At 43.3% G+C, this 16,450-nt stretch overlaps 1 protein-coding gene across 1 annotated transcript; it reads left to right on the top strand.

The window, feature by feature from the left end:
* Positions 1 to 368: 368 nt before the first annotated feature.
* LOC119858416 (2-epi-5-epi-valiolone synthase-like) lies at positions 369 to 11,772 on the top strand. Its single transcript, XM_038408977.2, has 5 exons — positions 369 to 538; positions 6,155 to 6,788; positions 8,573 to 8,806; positions 9,550 to 9,802; positions 11,558 to 11,772. Exons 1-5 carry the CDS (start codon positions 369 to 371, stop codon positions 11,656 to 11,658), a joined length of 1,392 nt encoding a protein of 463 aa, XP_038264905.1. The 3' UTR covers positions 11,659 to 11,772.
* The last annotated feature ends 4,678 nt before the right edge of the window (positions 11,773 to 16,450 follow it).

Genomic DNA, 16,450 nt, shown 5'->3' with positions numbered 1-16,450 from the left:
AGCATTGATGTTTCATATAAAGTATTCGTCTTTCATAACACCTATTTCACTGCAGGGCATCATGTGAGAAGCTAATTTTATAGATTTTTATTGTATTTCCAAAGCATTATAAAACTAACCAATTATACAATGCTATCTTGGGTCCTACATGTGTCTCTGGATGAGTTGTACACCTCTGACTCGTGTCCTCAGATTAGATAATACTAGTTTTATAATTTCCTCCCCCACCCACACACACATTACCAACAGGTGAGGAGTAGACAGGACCTCCTCTTCCAAAATATGGTCAAACTGGAGCCTTTAAAAGTGACTGGAAGGCACTCACTTAGGTGAGATCTCTCAAGCTAGAGATTTCATCTGCTGGAAAGATGCCGGTGTCTGAAGAGATCTTAGCCAAAAAGGCCACAACAGTCATGCCTGAGAATCCCAAACAGACTGATTTTCAGCTGGTGCGGATCAAGAGCACTTGGTGTCGGATCAAGAAGGGGGAAGCCATATGCAACTCTGAGGATAAGATAACCATCTCACAGGCTAAAATGTAAGTATAAAAGCTTGTGCTAGGAATACTTGATAAAATCTGATGATTAGCTTGCCATCAATCTGGCTTGGGTTAGTCATGTTATGTCATCTTTCAGATGAGGGAAATTAAGAGATATGTTAGGCTTGTGCAACTGAAAAATGTTATCTAATGTCGCTGTGGTGAGTGTGACTGAAACCCATCAAAAAGCAGACATTCCAAGTAAAGGCTCCAACATGTTTCTCAACCCATCTTTCTGTGTGCCAGTACTGCCGCATAAATCATGTGTTCATCATACACCTTGGCATAAATGGAGTGAGTTGAAGGGGAGATAATTATCCCCCCACTCTGATTTTTTCACACTTTTGTGTATGTAGTAGATAAAGCTTGGAAGCTTTCTTAAAATGTCTGAGGAGTAATTAGAGGAACGTGGGGATTTTTGCAATTGGGTTCAGTCAGTGCATATTCATAATCATTGTGGATAAAATGGGGGGTGTAGCAGACGTTTACAGATTCGGGTAATGAAATACATAGCTTGGAAAAACAAATGCAAAGGTACTAAAAATCACTGACATGATCAAAAAGCAGAATGCAGCCGTCACAAAATTTAGGGGAAGTTCTCTACCTGTGGCAAGGTTAGAAAAGGGTCATGGATGGCTGAATGTTTTCCCTTCAGGCCAAACACAGCTCTCTGCAGAAATGTCTCCCTCCTTAATTAACCTTGGATTGCAGGAGGATCCCCTTTCATCAGAATACAGAGCCTCATTTTGCTATTAAATATGAATGGACTACTCACAAATGTGGGGCTTTGTTTTTTGAACATCAGAAGTTTTCCAATATTTGCATTGTCTTTATTCTATTATCACTGTGTTCAATCCTTCTCCCAATGAATTTGATAGGAGTTTTCCCGTTGGCTTCAGCAGGAACAGGTAAATAAGGTGCCACTTTTGCAGCAAACACTGCGTAGGCAGATCTGGATTGAATTTCAGTGGGGCTCCATCCAGGCACAGAGGTCTGCTTGTGCAGAGCTCATTTCAGAATGGGGTCCTTAGTCAATAACATAATTAATTGACTTAAGGCCCAGTCTGCAAAAAATTGCTCATGTGAAATATCCATTAGCAAATGGCAGCTTTGGGCTCTATTTCATAGGCATTCTGCAATTCGGACCAGGCTGTCTCCTCACCTGACCATCTGCCATGTGGCCAAAGTTACCTCTGACCTCTAAAACAGATTCCTGTACTGTAATTAACATTCAAAACCACACCCTCTCTTTAGTGGCCAAAGTTTCAAAAATAAATGCACATAGTAATAATCTCCTCTGAAATGTATTTATTTGATTGAGCTTATTTTATATTCATGTAACTTTTTTTACTGTATTAGCTTAAACAAGGATAGAATAACAACTTCTGAAAAGCATAAACATCATAAGTACAATTTTCAAAAGTCCCTAAGTCACTTAGGACCAATTTTTACTGGCATTTATGTCCCCAAAGAGGCAGATAGGTGCCTAGTAGGAAAAGCAGTTTGATTTCAGTGAAGTTAGGCATTTACGGCCCAGATTGCCAAAGGTATTTAGGTGCCAACCTCCCATTGACTGCAATGGGAGGCAGGTGCCTAATAAATTTGTTAGTCTCTAAGGTGCCACAAGTACTCCTTTTCTTTTTGCGAATACAGACTAACACGGCTGCTACTCTGAAACCTGTGTTTAGGTGGTTTGGGGTACGTCTACACAGCAAAAAAAACAACCCTGCAGGAGCAAGTCTCAGAGCTCAGGTCAATTGACTCAGGCTCGCAGGGCTCAAAGACCTACCTCCCGCCACGTACACCCCACGTTTTAGAGCCTGGGCTCTAGCCTTAGCGTCACTGTTTACACTGCTATTTTTTAGCCCCCATAGCATGAGACCAAGTCAGTTGACCTGGGCTCTGAGAATTGATGTTGCAGGGTTTTTTTTGCTGTGTAGACGTACCCTTTGAAAATCCACCAGGATCTGTGTACTTCCTTAGGCCTCTGAATAATACAAATAACTGATTTTTCTCTTTGGGTGCCAAATAAAAAAATCCTGGAAGCGGGGGGAGGGAGGGAATGTAGTTAGTTTCAAACCAAACCTGAATTTTGGGGGGTTTTCTTGCTAAAATCACAAGATGGAGGGGGTAGGGGGGAAGAGAGAAAGAAACTGTTTCGGATAAAAACCAACACCTGAAATTAAACTAAATATAAAAACCGAAAATATTTTTTTTTCAGATTTTCATTTCATTCAATGTCCAGGGTTTTTTCCAACCCAAAATGTAATTTTTTAAAAATTCATAGAGCTAAGTTTCTAAACCTATGAAAAGTAAAGTCAAATCATTTCATTTTGAAATGGTCAAAACTATTTTGACTTTTTTGAAAATAAAAATGTCCTTTTTCTACCTGAGACTGGTCGCTGAATTTGACCTGAATTCACAAATAGTTTCAGCACTTCTCACTCACTCCCCACCCCTCCCAGCCAAGGCATTTTTTTGGTGAATTTACTATTTGCTGAAACAATTTCATCAGGCTCTACTAAGCCCCTTTTGGAAATCTTTCCCCACTCATAATCCGATTGAATAGGCTCAGCTGCATTTTTAGGGCTAACTTCTGTTCTCACTGAAACCAAGGGGGAAAAAAAATGAAAATTGGACCTAAATAAACCGGGGGAAAAATATGAAGTGGTAGATGTGATTGAATTATTTTAAATGAAAACATGTCAGTGTAAAATGTCTCTGAACTATTCTAAATTTTTCAGCAACTTTTTTTTTGCCAAAAATACTACATTTTTCATCAAAATGGAACAAAAAATTAGGTTTCAATTCAAATCATTTTTGTTTCTTTTTCCCTCCTTCCCTGCCCCTTTTTATTTCTATAAAAATACAACAAAAGAGAGGAAAGGGGAAAGCAAAAAAAATGAAAATAAAAAACAGATTATAATTTCATCAAAAAATTGTTTCTTCTTGGCATAATATCAAAAAGTTGTGAGAAGAACATTCTAAAACATGAAAAAAAATTGATTTCTTTAGAAATATGTTGTGGAAAATACAATTTTTCCAACCCTAGTTAAAGGCTTGATTAAGCCAAAAAAGCTTTGACCTCTGTTCTGAAAAATCTCCAAGAATCGGCTATGGCAGACTGACCTCTACTGGAAAAGCTCTGCTATTTCATCCCAGAAAGGCAAGTTCTGTCTCAAAGGGAAACAAGAAGCTCCACAGTAGATCTGAACTATTACAGAATACGGGACTGGGATTAGGGCCAGGATATGGGTTGCCAAAGTAAGAAAGCTATTTCAACTGCAGAATTGCTTAAAAATAGAAGGACTTAGCTAGATTAAAGCCAGAGCAGTCAGTTATGGAGTTACCACAAGCTCTGAGAAAGCGCAGCGCAACTATGTGTTGCCTCTAAGAGGATCCCTTCGCAAACATTAGAAACAAGGCCCTGTGTAGATCACGATTTCACGGACTGCTCTGAAATCATGGAATTAGCCCAATATCATGATTCTTCCAACAGTGGGGAGGCAGAAGTGGGCATACCTACCTCTCATGCCTGTTCATAGAATATCAGGGTTGGAAAGGACCTCAGGAGGTCATCTAGTCCAACCCCCTGCTCAAAGCAGGACCAAATCCCCAATTTTTGCCCCAGATCCCTAAATGGCCCCCTCAAGGATTGAACTCACAACCCTGGATTTAGCAGGCCAATGCTCAAATCTCATGGTATTTGGCTAATTAAGCTGCTTGCAGTGGGTGGGCAGGCTGGGGGAAGGGTTGTGATGTGTCTCACCATATGGCACTGGCCATCTGGCTCAGCTCCAGCCCAGGCCACTCTGCTTCTCCGGTCTGGTGGGGAGAAGGGATCAGGGCTGACAACGAGTAGCATTTAGGAGCCTGGGCCTGCCCCACAGCAGCCCCTGGAAGGCCCAGGGAAGACACAGCAGGAGCGGAGACCAGGATCCACTGCTTGGAGTGAGAGAGGGTGGGGAGCAGGGTGAAGGAGCCCCTGTCCCAGTTGGGGGATTGATTCCAGTCTCACCCGAATCTCCCGACCAAGGCAGGGCCCCCTCCAACACCTGCTCACGCTCTAAGTGACAGGTCCTGGTCTCAGTTCCTTCAGCATCTTCTATGGCCTATTGGGGGCTACTATATGGTGGGCTTAGGATGACCAGGTATACAGTTTTCGACTGGAACACCCGGTTGAAGAGGGACCCCGGCAGCTCCGGTCAGCACCACCTGCTGTGGCCTTGCCCCCCCTTGCCCCTGTCTGGGTCCCCCGCCCAGAGACACAGCCCTGCTCCCAGGCTCTGGGGGTGGGGGGACAAGACCATAGGGGTAAGGGCAGCCTGCCTTAAGGCCCCCTGCTGAGGCATTGACCAGGAGCCGCCCCAAACCCGTCCCAGCCCTGAGACCCCCACAGCCAGAGCCACCTCCCACACCCTGAACCCCTCATCCCCAGCCCCATGCCAAGAGCCATGACCCCCAGACCAAAGCACTCACCCCCTCCCACACCCCAACCCCCTGCCTCAACCCTTAGCCCACTCCGAATCCCTCGACCTCACCCCCCAGCCTGGAGAACCCTCTTGCACCCAAACCCCTCATCCCCAGCCCCACCCCAGAGTCCTCATCACCGACAGGGGCCCTCACCCCCTCACACACCCCAAGTCCCTGCCCCAGCCCGGAGCCCCCCTCCCACACCCTGAACCCTTCATTCCTGGCCCCCCCATAGCCTACACCCCCAATAAGAGCCCTCACCCCCCTGCACCCCAACCCCCTCCCCAGACCAGTGAAAGTGAGTGAGGGTGAGGGAGAGTGAGGCAGTAGTGAGTGGCGGGGCGGGGCCTTGGGGAAGGTGCAGGGCCTCTGGGCAGGGCTAGGGTGTTACCTTTTTTGCAACTAGAAAGCTGGCAACCCTAGGTGGGCTAGGGCTCCTAATCACCACGCATTGCCTGTGCCGCCCCACTTTCCTGCCAGCTCGCTAGACAGCTTTGCTAGGTCCCTCTGAAGAAACTCCTCACAATCTTCCCTAGACTAGACTAGCATAAATAATTGTGTCATCTGTAAGTTTTGTCTCAGCACTTCTCACTCCCTGCCCTTCCAAGTTCATTAAAAAAAATGTATATGAAACATCAGTCTTAATACAGAATCTCGGGTAATTCATGGTTAAAATGTTGCCATGTTGGAAATTGGTCTCTCTTTCATAGCCACATGTAAGGAACTTAGTCAAAGGTTTTCCTGAAAATTTAAATAAATTAGAGCACTCATCTCCACTATCTTATAGACAAATTAGTGAATTTGAGAGGAGCAATTTGCCTGTACAGAAGCCATACTAATTAGTCTTTGTTATATCATTATCCACTTACCTGTTTCCTCATTTGATTTTTAATGATCCCCTCAGCCATTTTTCCTGGTACTGAAGCAAGGCCTACTACTCTATAATTCCCAGAATCACCCCTATTACCTATTTTAAAGATCAGTACAATATTTGAAACCCTACTCTTTTCTGTTGTAGTAGCAGACTTTAATGAGATATTGCATATTTCAATCAGTAAGCTACCTGCTTCATTTTTAAATTCTTTTTTACATAGAAGGTACCTAGCATTTTGATCTCAAAGCATGTTTTGTGATCCCTGACAGAGGCAAAAGTGTTTCAGACATTGGAATTTCCTGGACAGTTGAAGCTCCCATCTCTTTCTGCTACAAAGTGGTGGAAACATGCAATCTTCTGGATCCTGCCAACAGCACACTCCTTTTTGGGCACATCATAGATTCTCAGCAATTAGAGATAGCCATTAGCAGAGAAAGAGAACAGAGGCGTTTTATTGTAATGGATCAGATGGTCAATGAATATTATGGCTCAAAAGTGAGAAAGTACTTTGAAGCCAATAATGTTCATTATAAAATCCTTTCCCTGCCCACCACAGAAGAAACCAAATCCATGGACCTAGTCCTAAGCATCTTGCAAGAAGTTCACAACTTCGGCATCGACAGGCGTAAAGAGCCCATTATAGCAATTGGAGGAGGGGTTTGCCTTGATATCGTAGGCATTGCAGCATCACTCTATAGAAGACGCACCCCTTATATTCGTGTCCCAACCACCCTCTTGGCTTACGTTGATGCCAGTGTGGGAGCAAAGAATGGTGTAAATTTCCTTCAGTGCAAAAACAAGCTTGGAGGCTACACTCCTCCTGTAGCTACTTTTCTGGACAGATCCTTCATCCAAACTATTCCCCGTCGACACATCTCCAACGGTCTTGGTGAAATTTTGAAGGTACCATTTTTTTGGAATACAGATGTACTTTTGCTATATTAATTATTAATAAAAAGTTGGATCTGTGTGTGAGCCTAGAGCTTTGTGTAAGATGTTTTATACACCCAAAGGGTAGGCTTTTCAAAGCCATCAAGAGAAGTTGGACAACCAAATCTCATTATTTATTAATCATGGCCACCCACATATTTTATAATAGTTTGGCTTCTAAGAATCTAAAAGTGTGCCTAGCCCAGCCTCTTAGGACCTGTGGGGGGGGGGGAGGCGTGACAACTCACCGGCACAGCACCTCCTGCTGGTTGTCCAGGGAATTAGCTCTTTCCAGCCCTGAAGCACCCTCTGCCAGCTGATGTCTCACCTGCTACTAGCCTCCATGTCCCTCCCAGATGCCGGTGCCCTTCACCCAGGGGTTCTGCCCACCGCAGCAACCCACAATCTGGGTCTCCCATTCAGGAGAATCCCCAGCCCCCTATCCCCACCTGCCTCACCATTCCTCACTCACTGGGCCTGACTGCAGTCTGTAAAGGCCACTCATCATTGGCAAGGTGGGGGTTGGACCTGCTGCCTATCTAGGGGCTGCCCCTTGGAAGCTCCAGTACCCTTTTGTAGGCCTTTGACAAGGCCTGAAGCCTGGGATTTTACTAGGCTTGAGCTCCCCAGCTCCCTCTGCCCTTCCCCAGTACTGTTCCATCCTAGGTACCCTGCTCAGCTTCCCAGGCAATCAGGTCCTTCTCTCTCAGGAGCTAGAGAGAGACTGTCTCAGCTTCTGGCTAACAGGGGCCAGCAGGGCCCTGATGGCACTGGCTACAGCTGTAGCTGCTTTCCCAATTAGCCCAGCTTTCCTCACTGCAGCCCTCTCCAGGGCTGCTTTATCCCCTTCCAGCAGGAGCAGGGTTACCACCCTGCTACAGGACCCCTGATAATTTTTCGAGTTACATATAACATATAGCAAAGCCAGATGTCAACTGTAGAGAAAACAGATGGAAGAAAACTCATATCAGACCTGATCCAAAACTTATTCAAATCTATGGGAGTCTATTTACCTCTATGTACTTTGGATCACCATCCACTAAGAATAAAGATAAACTTTAGTTTTTTCAGAGTGGAGGAAGAACAGGGAAGTTAGTTACATTTTTAGCCAAAGACATGTTCTACAAGACCATTTATACATACCTCAAAATGTTCAAAATATATGTTGAGTTTTGTTGACCAATGGTATTCTCAATCTTTCTGGGCCAAATTCTGCTCTCATTATAAATCTATAGTTATGCCCTTAAATTTACATATGTAAACAGCTTTGAGATCTATCGATGTAAAGTTCAAAGTAGGATTATTGTGTCAATTTAAGAAGTATTTAAATGTATTAAAAATGCACCCATCCTGAATGCATGCATGCATGCATGCATGCAATATTAGTAAAACCTATGCAATTTGAATCGCGGCCCACAAAACTAAAAACCCTTCCAAAACCCCAAGCCCACTATATCACCCCACACTCCCATTCACTCAATTCTCTCTAAAAAAAAAATCCTGGGGGGAAAGCCTGGATTATCCTGGTGAGGTCCAGCATCTCATTAAAAGGGCCTTAACCTGCTTGTAGCCCTGTACAAACTACCTGAACCTGGACAGCCAGAAGCAACCAGTAATCCCACATTTATTGGCATGCATGCACTAGGATAATATAGTACTAGTTGTATGTATTTCAATATGTGCTTTTCCTACAGTGTATTATTTGCTCTTATAAAAATTCACCTTTTTAAAGTACTTCTTTCCATTCTTTATTCAAGATGGCGCTCATGAAACACAAAGGGCTCTTTGATCTACTGAAGAGCCATGGAAAATACATGCTGGACACAAAGTTCCAATCTCACAACGGCTTGGTCAATCATGGTGATGCTGCACTAAAAACAACCAGACTTGCCATAGAAACAATGCTGGAAGAGCTTGCACCCAACCTCTGGGAGGATGACCTGGACAGATTGGTTGATTTTGGTCACCTTATAAGCCCAGAACTGGAAATGGTCAGTCACGAATTTTAGTTTGCAATGTCCTATTAAAAAAAAACAGCAAGTTTTTAATCATAGTAAAAATGCTCTTGAAAGGTTTTGTTTTGTATTATACTTGTGAAACAGCATATACCTGGGAGTCAGGAGACCTGGGGTCTAGTCCAAGCTCTACCTGATGTATAACAGTGGGCAAGTCATGTCCCTTCTGTGTGCCTCAGTTTCCCCTCCTAACTTTGTCTATGTTATCTGTTTTGATTTGTTAGAAATTTTGAGCCAGTGACTGTCTCATTGTACAGAAGCACAAAGGAGCGCATACTGTATAACATAGTATAACATACATAGCAGCAACAATCTCAGCTATAACAATTCAAATATTGCAGGGTTTTAAGATTCCAGACACTACTGCTGTAATAAACTACTGTTCAGAAGTGGGGCATGGGGACTAACAGACTCAGTCCCTGTGAAAAGGTTAAAGTGAGGTGTTTGCCGCTAAGGAACTTTCCTTCCCTCTAATTCAGAGTTCAGCCTTTGCCTTCAATAAGAGCAAAATCAAGCTCTCTGTGGGAGATTTTTATGTACCATTAATCATGTTGAAAATATTTTCTCCACTCCCCAGGAATAGAAAGGATGCTGAGAGTCAGAGAGAGTTCTACGACAGAGCCACATACTAATTTTCATCTACAAAGTCAGACGCATTAAGAAAACCTGGACTAGTTACTGTAAGGGGGGAAAAAAAGCTAATTTTACTTTCATTTCAGAAAGTTTTACCATCACTGATGCATGGAGAAGCAGTAAACATCGACATGGCATTTATGACTTACGTGGCCTACGAAAGGGGGCTTTTAACTCTGGAGGAAAAAGCTGACATTATTCAATGCATGAAGGGTTTGGAGCTCCCGGTGTGGCACGATGACTGTAACTTGCATCTAATAAAGAAGGCCTTGGTGGAAAGGTTAAAACACTGCGGAGGCCAGATGAGAATGCCTCTCCCAACTGGACTTGGGATGGCAGGTACTGCAACATAGCTTCAAAAGGGACAGACATTAACCAAGGGAAAGGGGGAATTTTCACACCCATTCACATATACAAGAGCAACTCACAGACACACTCGCTAATATGGCCGAATTTTTAAAGATGTTTGGATGCAGATGGCTGCTTAGTGCGATTTTCAAAAATGCCTAGGCACCTAACTCTCATTGTGCCGAGGCACTTTTGGAAATTGCACTAGGAACTCATCTATATCTTTAGGTGCCGTATCACCTTTTCAAATCTGGCTCTGAGAGCATGATCAAATAGCTGTTGAATTCAATGGGAATTTTTCCATTGACTTCAAGGGGCTTTGAATCAGGTTATTACAGTAAAGTCTTTGGGGATATTAATTACTTTTCTCTTGGAACTTTGTCAACTTTTTGGTTTTTACTTGTCCTGGCAACATTAAAAGAAAAAAAAATCCTTGTTACACCGTCGCTAAGGAATACAATATAACATGCCAACATGCCTGCCCTGCAGTTTGCAGTTATATATGTAGGGCTTTAATTGACCCTTTAACATCTTACCTTTAACATCAGACTCCGGCGGAGCCTTTCCCTGCTGCCATCCCACTGCCAGAGCCTTTCCTTGCTGCAGGGAAAGTCTCTGGCAGATTGGCGGCAGTGGGACGCCACTCTGCTAAAAACAGCAGTGTAGACAAGGGAGAGGGATGGGAGTGACTTAGGATACCTGGCTGAGACTGGAGGGAGGCACTTATCTTCACCTAGGATTCTCAGCCATGAACTCTCCTCTGGAGTAGGTGCCTGTATCAGGTCAGCCCTTTTTCACGAAAAGCCACAGGGAAAGAGCCCCCCACCCTGACCCCACTATAGCCAATAACCCATGTACTGTCAGGAAATTGGGAGAGCCAGGTTCATGTCTCTGCCCCAATGACTGTTTAACTATTTATACAAAGTGTAACAGCTTCTAAAGAAGAGATGGAGAGAGAGGCCTACCCCCACAATATCCAATAGCCTGGTGATTAGGGCACTCACCTGGCATGCAGGAGACCTAAGTTCAAGACCCTGCTCCAAATCAGGCACAATAGGGGTTCACATATGGATCTTCCCCATCCCAGGGGGGCTACTGTCTATTCTGGGATGGATCAACACAAGCAGCCTGCAACATTCCCACCCTGTTGGCCCCCCAGCTGGCTCTCATAAGGATTAGACATGCTCAAAGCACATTCACAGGATCAGAGCCCACTGGGGAGTTACGCAGAGGAATGCCTTGTATGATAATCCCACAGGGGTTAGGCATGAATGAGGATTCAGAGCAGCACCTTAGCTGTGGGGGCTGCATCAGGATTTTGGCAGCTTTGTGCTGTGCATGCCTACCAGCGGAAACTCAGGTAACTAGAAAGATTTAGGCAGCCACTAAACAGTGATTTTGTGAATGTCATTGGTGACTAAATCATAGAATGTCAGGGTTGGAAGGGACCTCAGGAGGTCATCTAGTACAACCCCCTGCTCAAAACAACCATCCCCAATTTTTGCCCCAGATCCCTAAATGGCCCCCTCAAGGATTGAGCTCACAACCCTGGGTTTAGGAAGCCAATGCTCAAACCACTGAGCTATCCCTCCCCCGACTCTATCTTTAGGTGACTAAGTCCCTTTGTGAATCTAGCCCTGTAAATAAGTCTTGTAAAGCTGCTCAGGGAGCATTTGCCTCACTTTCTGTTAATTAATTTGACATCCAGCGAAGCTTCTTCTACTAACTAAAAATCTTACTTTGCAGAAATATTCAATGATGTCAGCGAAGACACCCTGGAAAGAGCATACCAACTGTGGGCCAGCGAATGTAAGACAGCAATGGAAGAGGACTTTCTGATTCACTGAAAGCCTTAGGATCAGATAGAAGCAACACTGCCCCTTGGATGGCATCCTGCAAAGCTGTAATGTAGTGATATGGGCTAGATTTCAAATAGAACAATTTCAGATGGCCTTATGAAATCAGCACAAAAGTTTGGGTTTGGGTTTTTTTAGGCAGCTGATCGGTTATGCCTGTTACATTTGTACAATTTGTAATAGAAGCTCATAGGGGCCACATTTTGATCGTATAGCTCCCAGCACCTGGATAGCACTAATGAAATAATTAACATCAGTCCCTGGAATTATCTCAGGCATGTAAAATAGTATATTCTGAATACAACGCTGCTCCCATTGAAGTCAATAGCAGATGTTCCATTCCTTTTCCTTCATTCCATACACTAGTACAGATTGTGGGGTGTTCTGAAATAGAGCTTGCAGAGGGATGACTCTCCATTGTCTGCCAATGGATCTTGAGTCAATAGAAGTGTTTCCCGAGTTAAGATTGCAGTATTAGGTCTATAAGAGATATAAAAGGAGTTGGGGTTGATGATGTAGCAAATAAATACATTTCCTATTTATAGCAGTCTTTATAGTGTAAGATTGCACTAGTTACTTTTCAAAAAAGAAAAACTTTTTTATTGTAGTGTAAATTTTTTTTATCAGAAAAAAACATGCTATGTAAAATAGCTAAAGAAAAGTAAAAGGCATATGATACATTATGCAGCACTGACAGCATTTTTAAGATACTACCCATGTTAATTGTTTGAGGCAAAAATACATATTGGCTTTTACTCTAACCATGTACAGAACCATACATTTTGAACACAGTAACCATTATATAGTGTCAGATTACAAAATCTCTTCATTTCAATGAGTAACAGACAACAGTGTAGTCTAAGTAGCTGTGGAAGTCCTATGATTTGGGACTTTTGAAACTACACTGAACAAAAGGCTAGAAAGTGTGTAATAGAGAGCAAGCCTGAACTGGCCTCAAAAAATGATCCATCATCACTTCTTACTTCTATGATTCTGATTAATTACATTTACCTTACCTCGCTAGATGTACGTACTGACAATTATATATCAATAAAACATACTTGGTCAAATTCCACTGTGATGTAGATAGTGATGTAAGTTACACATTGGGTTTAGGTTGGCCAAAAAATGGGTGTTGGTGCTTTACCTGTGTAACCTGTACAAGTTCAGAATTCCTTGGGTGTGCCAAATAAGTGAAATTTATGTCACTTTCATATTGTGGAGAGATAAGTCTAGGTGGTACATGCAGAAGCAGCTCCCACTGAAATCCAGGGGAGCTACTTTATGCCTACTTACCCCAGGATGGCTCATTCGAGCTCATAAAATGTTCACATTTGAGGCAACTATGATCACTACCTCCTTTGCAATACCTTCTTCCCCGCCTAGTCTTACTTCAGCTTTTGCTTTTCTGCTCCTTGGTTTTTGTTTGTGGGAGGGATGAGGAGAGGTCTAGTCCAGCAGAGTTCCCTCATACCCTTGACACTTGAAGCGTCGATACCTAAAACATGCAAAGAGAACAACACTGCCCCCTACTGAAAGCCCATCCCACCAGGTTCTCCTCTGGTTTCTGACCGGAGGCTGGTCTGGGAAGATGCAATCTCCTAGCCACGGGAAGGTGCTTCTCACAAAGGATGCCAGCATTAACCAGAAAAACCAATTATCCAGTTATTGCCCAGGCTTTTCTATTTCATGACACTATTTCCCCCCTACCATATTTGATATTCGCATCCATGTCACCTCTGCTGATTCTGCACATAGAGAAACTAAGTCAACAAGGTCCCCCTTGGTATAGCAGTTTGTGTTTCTCTTCAATGAGGTAGAAACCCAAAAGTGTTGCCTGGCCTCTCCATGTCTTAATTTATTTGTATCATAGTAGCACCTAGGAGCCCCAGGTAAAGAACAGGACCACTTTGCTTGAGGCACTGTACAAACACTGAACAAAGAGGGCTTAAGGAGTCATTGCTCCTGCATTCTTAGTGTCTTTCTGTCCTATGCTATTGCTGCACCCTGATCAAGACACAGAAGACACTGGAGAACACTGGTACTCAGAGCTGCCTCTCTTTACTTAACTATGTTAAGTAAGCTATCAGCAGGTCCCTATGAGGTCTATGACACACCAAAATTGAGGATAGTCAGGAAGTTAGTCTATCTGGGGCCACCCAGTTAAGATGGAACAGGGGAAATCTACGGTTGCCCCTTTTTGACCCGAGCAGCTAGTCAAATCTCAGGGCCCTAGGGGGATTCCAGGTGGGTAGAAATTGATGCAGTCTGGTATTCTCTGGGATGCAATCCAATTGATATACAGGGAATGTACAAAGTCCTGCTTCTCTGAACACAGGAGGAACCAAGAACAAAATATTTTTTTTAAAGTTTACAGACCCAAGCTGCTTTAGCCAATAGACCCCAAAGCTCTCTCTCTAGCTTACCCAAGGTTACACTGTGCTCACAGGCTACTGCCTGGCTTTCTTGCTTTTTGCCTCCCCCCCCCCGCCCCCTTGTCTGTTCTCAGTGTGTGTGTGTTCTCTCACATGCCTGGTCTCACTACCCCGTGCACCCCACCCCCATGTCCACATGGTGCTAGCTTCTGGGCAGATTCTATTTGGCCTTGTTTTAGGTGTGGACCCTTAGCTGTCTCTTACCACTATGTTAAATGAAGGGTATGTACATACAAAAGGTTTGAATGAGGATTTAACTCACCCCTTAACAAGCATTCACTCATCTCATAACACTACCAATGATATTAGTTTTTCCTCTGAGACATTTAGAAAAGCAGGGGGAGTTCCCTGTAACCACTAAAGGGTCCAAATGATCCAGAATGTCCCCATTATTGGGAACGTTCAGAGAGGGAAACGTGGTGTTTTCTGTGCTCTGGGAGCAATCCCTCCTGTCAAACTGGCAGGGCTGAATTTTTGCAGAGGATCTGACCTTCCCAGGGACCTGCCCTGTCAAGGACTTTCAACTTGTCCCTATAATGGAGAGTTCATCCTGCCTCTCCATGCAACACCGTGTACATGGAACTATAGCATGTGCAGCTCCAGCACATTCTGTGGTCAGAGAAAGCCTTTCCACCGGCAGTGTGGATGAAGGCAGTGGTTGACCCTTTCCATACATGTTGCTGCAGTCCTCCCCTGCCTGCTTGTGACCTAGCAGCAAGTCAGCTGTCTGCATTCCTTCAGGCTGCTAATTCATTTGGATAGCACAAAGCTGCTCATAAACCACACAGTGCACAAAATCAAAGATACTTTAACAATCAAATCTCTCTCTGGTTCCTCAATAGGAACCAGCACAACAGTTGAGAATCACATCCAAATGGTGACCTTTTCCCACAGGAAAGGAGTTCTCTAAACCTATAATTAGACAAATATTGTGAGAGACAGCACCGTGAACACTGATTAAACATAATTCTTATGCTAGATCACAAAAAATGTATGTCAATTACATTAACACAGGAACTAATGGTGTAGCAATGAATTTTCAAACTTCAGGTTGCAATAAATAGATGTCTATGCTCATATGCCCACATTCATAACGGGTGAGAGGCAGATAAGGGCTTTGTCCAGTCAACTTCCATTTAAGTTAGAGGAAAAAAATACCACTGACTTTGCTGGGAGTTTGGACTGAGCCCCTAAATACTAACACATCCAGGGGCAGAGTCAAGGTTGTTTGTACGTTGAACACTGAGAACATTTCTGTTTCATGGTCTCTGTGTCCGCATTGAGTACTAAAGTTGGCATCCAAAACCTGTAAAATATTTTTCTGGAACATGTGACTGACACAGAATACATTAGAAAATACTTGTTTTGTTAGACTGTGGAACCCATTGACACAGGATGTCATTGAATCTTGCTAAATGATTGGCTTCAAAGAGCGATTGGACATCAGCTATTATACTGAGCTTTTGGGATTACCATCATAATTCACTTATGAGTAATGTGAACATCCTAAACTCATGTTGATAAAAACCATCTCAGGCCATCACCAAATCATATCTATATACCATAAAATGTATTGCTGAGCTTTAAAGTATGCAATGTGTTTCATGCGGTCTGGTAAAGAAACTACTGTAAAACCTGTACTGGTTGGTGAGCCGGGAGACGTTACATGACAGATGCAAAATGAGTAAATATGTAAGGGTTAAACACGAAGGGGGAGATTTCAGAGGCATAAAGGACATTTAAGGACCTAACTCCTATTGAAAGCTAAATGGGAGTTGGGTACTTAATTGTGCTTCATATCTCGGAAATTAAAACTACCAAAAAAATTATTTTTTTTTGAAGAATGCCAGAAACACAGGTATGAAAAGCCTACCTATAACGTCTGGTCCATTGCTCACTGAAGTCAGTGGAAAGACTTCCACAGGCTTCAATGGGCTTTGGATCAGGCCCCCAAATTATGACATTTTAAGACACTGATACTACATCAACTCCATTGGTGCGGTCACCTGTAGTGATCAACCAGACATTGCTTGCACTCCCTTTACACCTCTGTCTTTACGAAATAACGTGTATCACAACATATCAAAGTAGCTAGAGTACAATTAAGATTAGAAGGTGAACATGTGATTATTATTTTCCCCCTTTCTGTCTATCTCCATGACAGAATGCGATCAACCTCTGCCATGCTTTGTTGCTTAGTAGCAGACATTTTTAATTATATACTAAAATATGCTAAAGAACATGGAACTGCTATGTGACTAATACACGTATATCAAGAAAGGCACATGACAGCAACTCAATTGCTTTAGTGTCTGCCAGACTTGTCATCAAAAAAATCAAGGAAAGAA

This window comes from Dermochelys coriacea, chromosome 7 (genome assembly GCF_009764565.3).
Source record: "Dermochelys coriacea isolate rDerCor1 chromosome 7, rDerCor1.pri.v4, whole genome shotgun sequence".
NCBI classification, from domain to species: Eukaryota; Metazoa; Chordata; order Testudines; family Dermochelyidae; genus Dermochelys; species Dermochelys coriacea.
The sequence above is the reverse complement of the archived record's forward strand: the minus strand, read 5'-3'. Positions and strand labels throughout refer to the sequence as shown.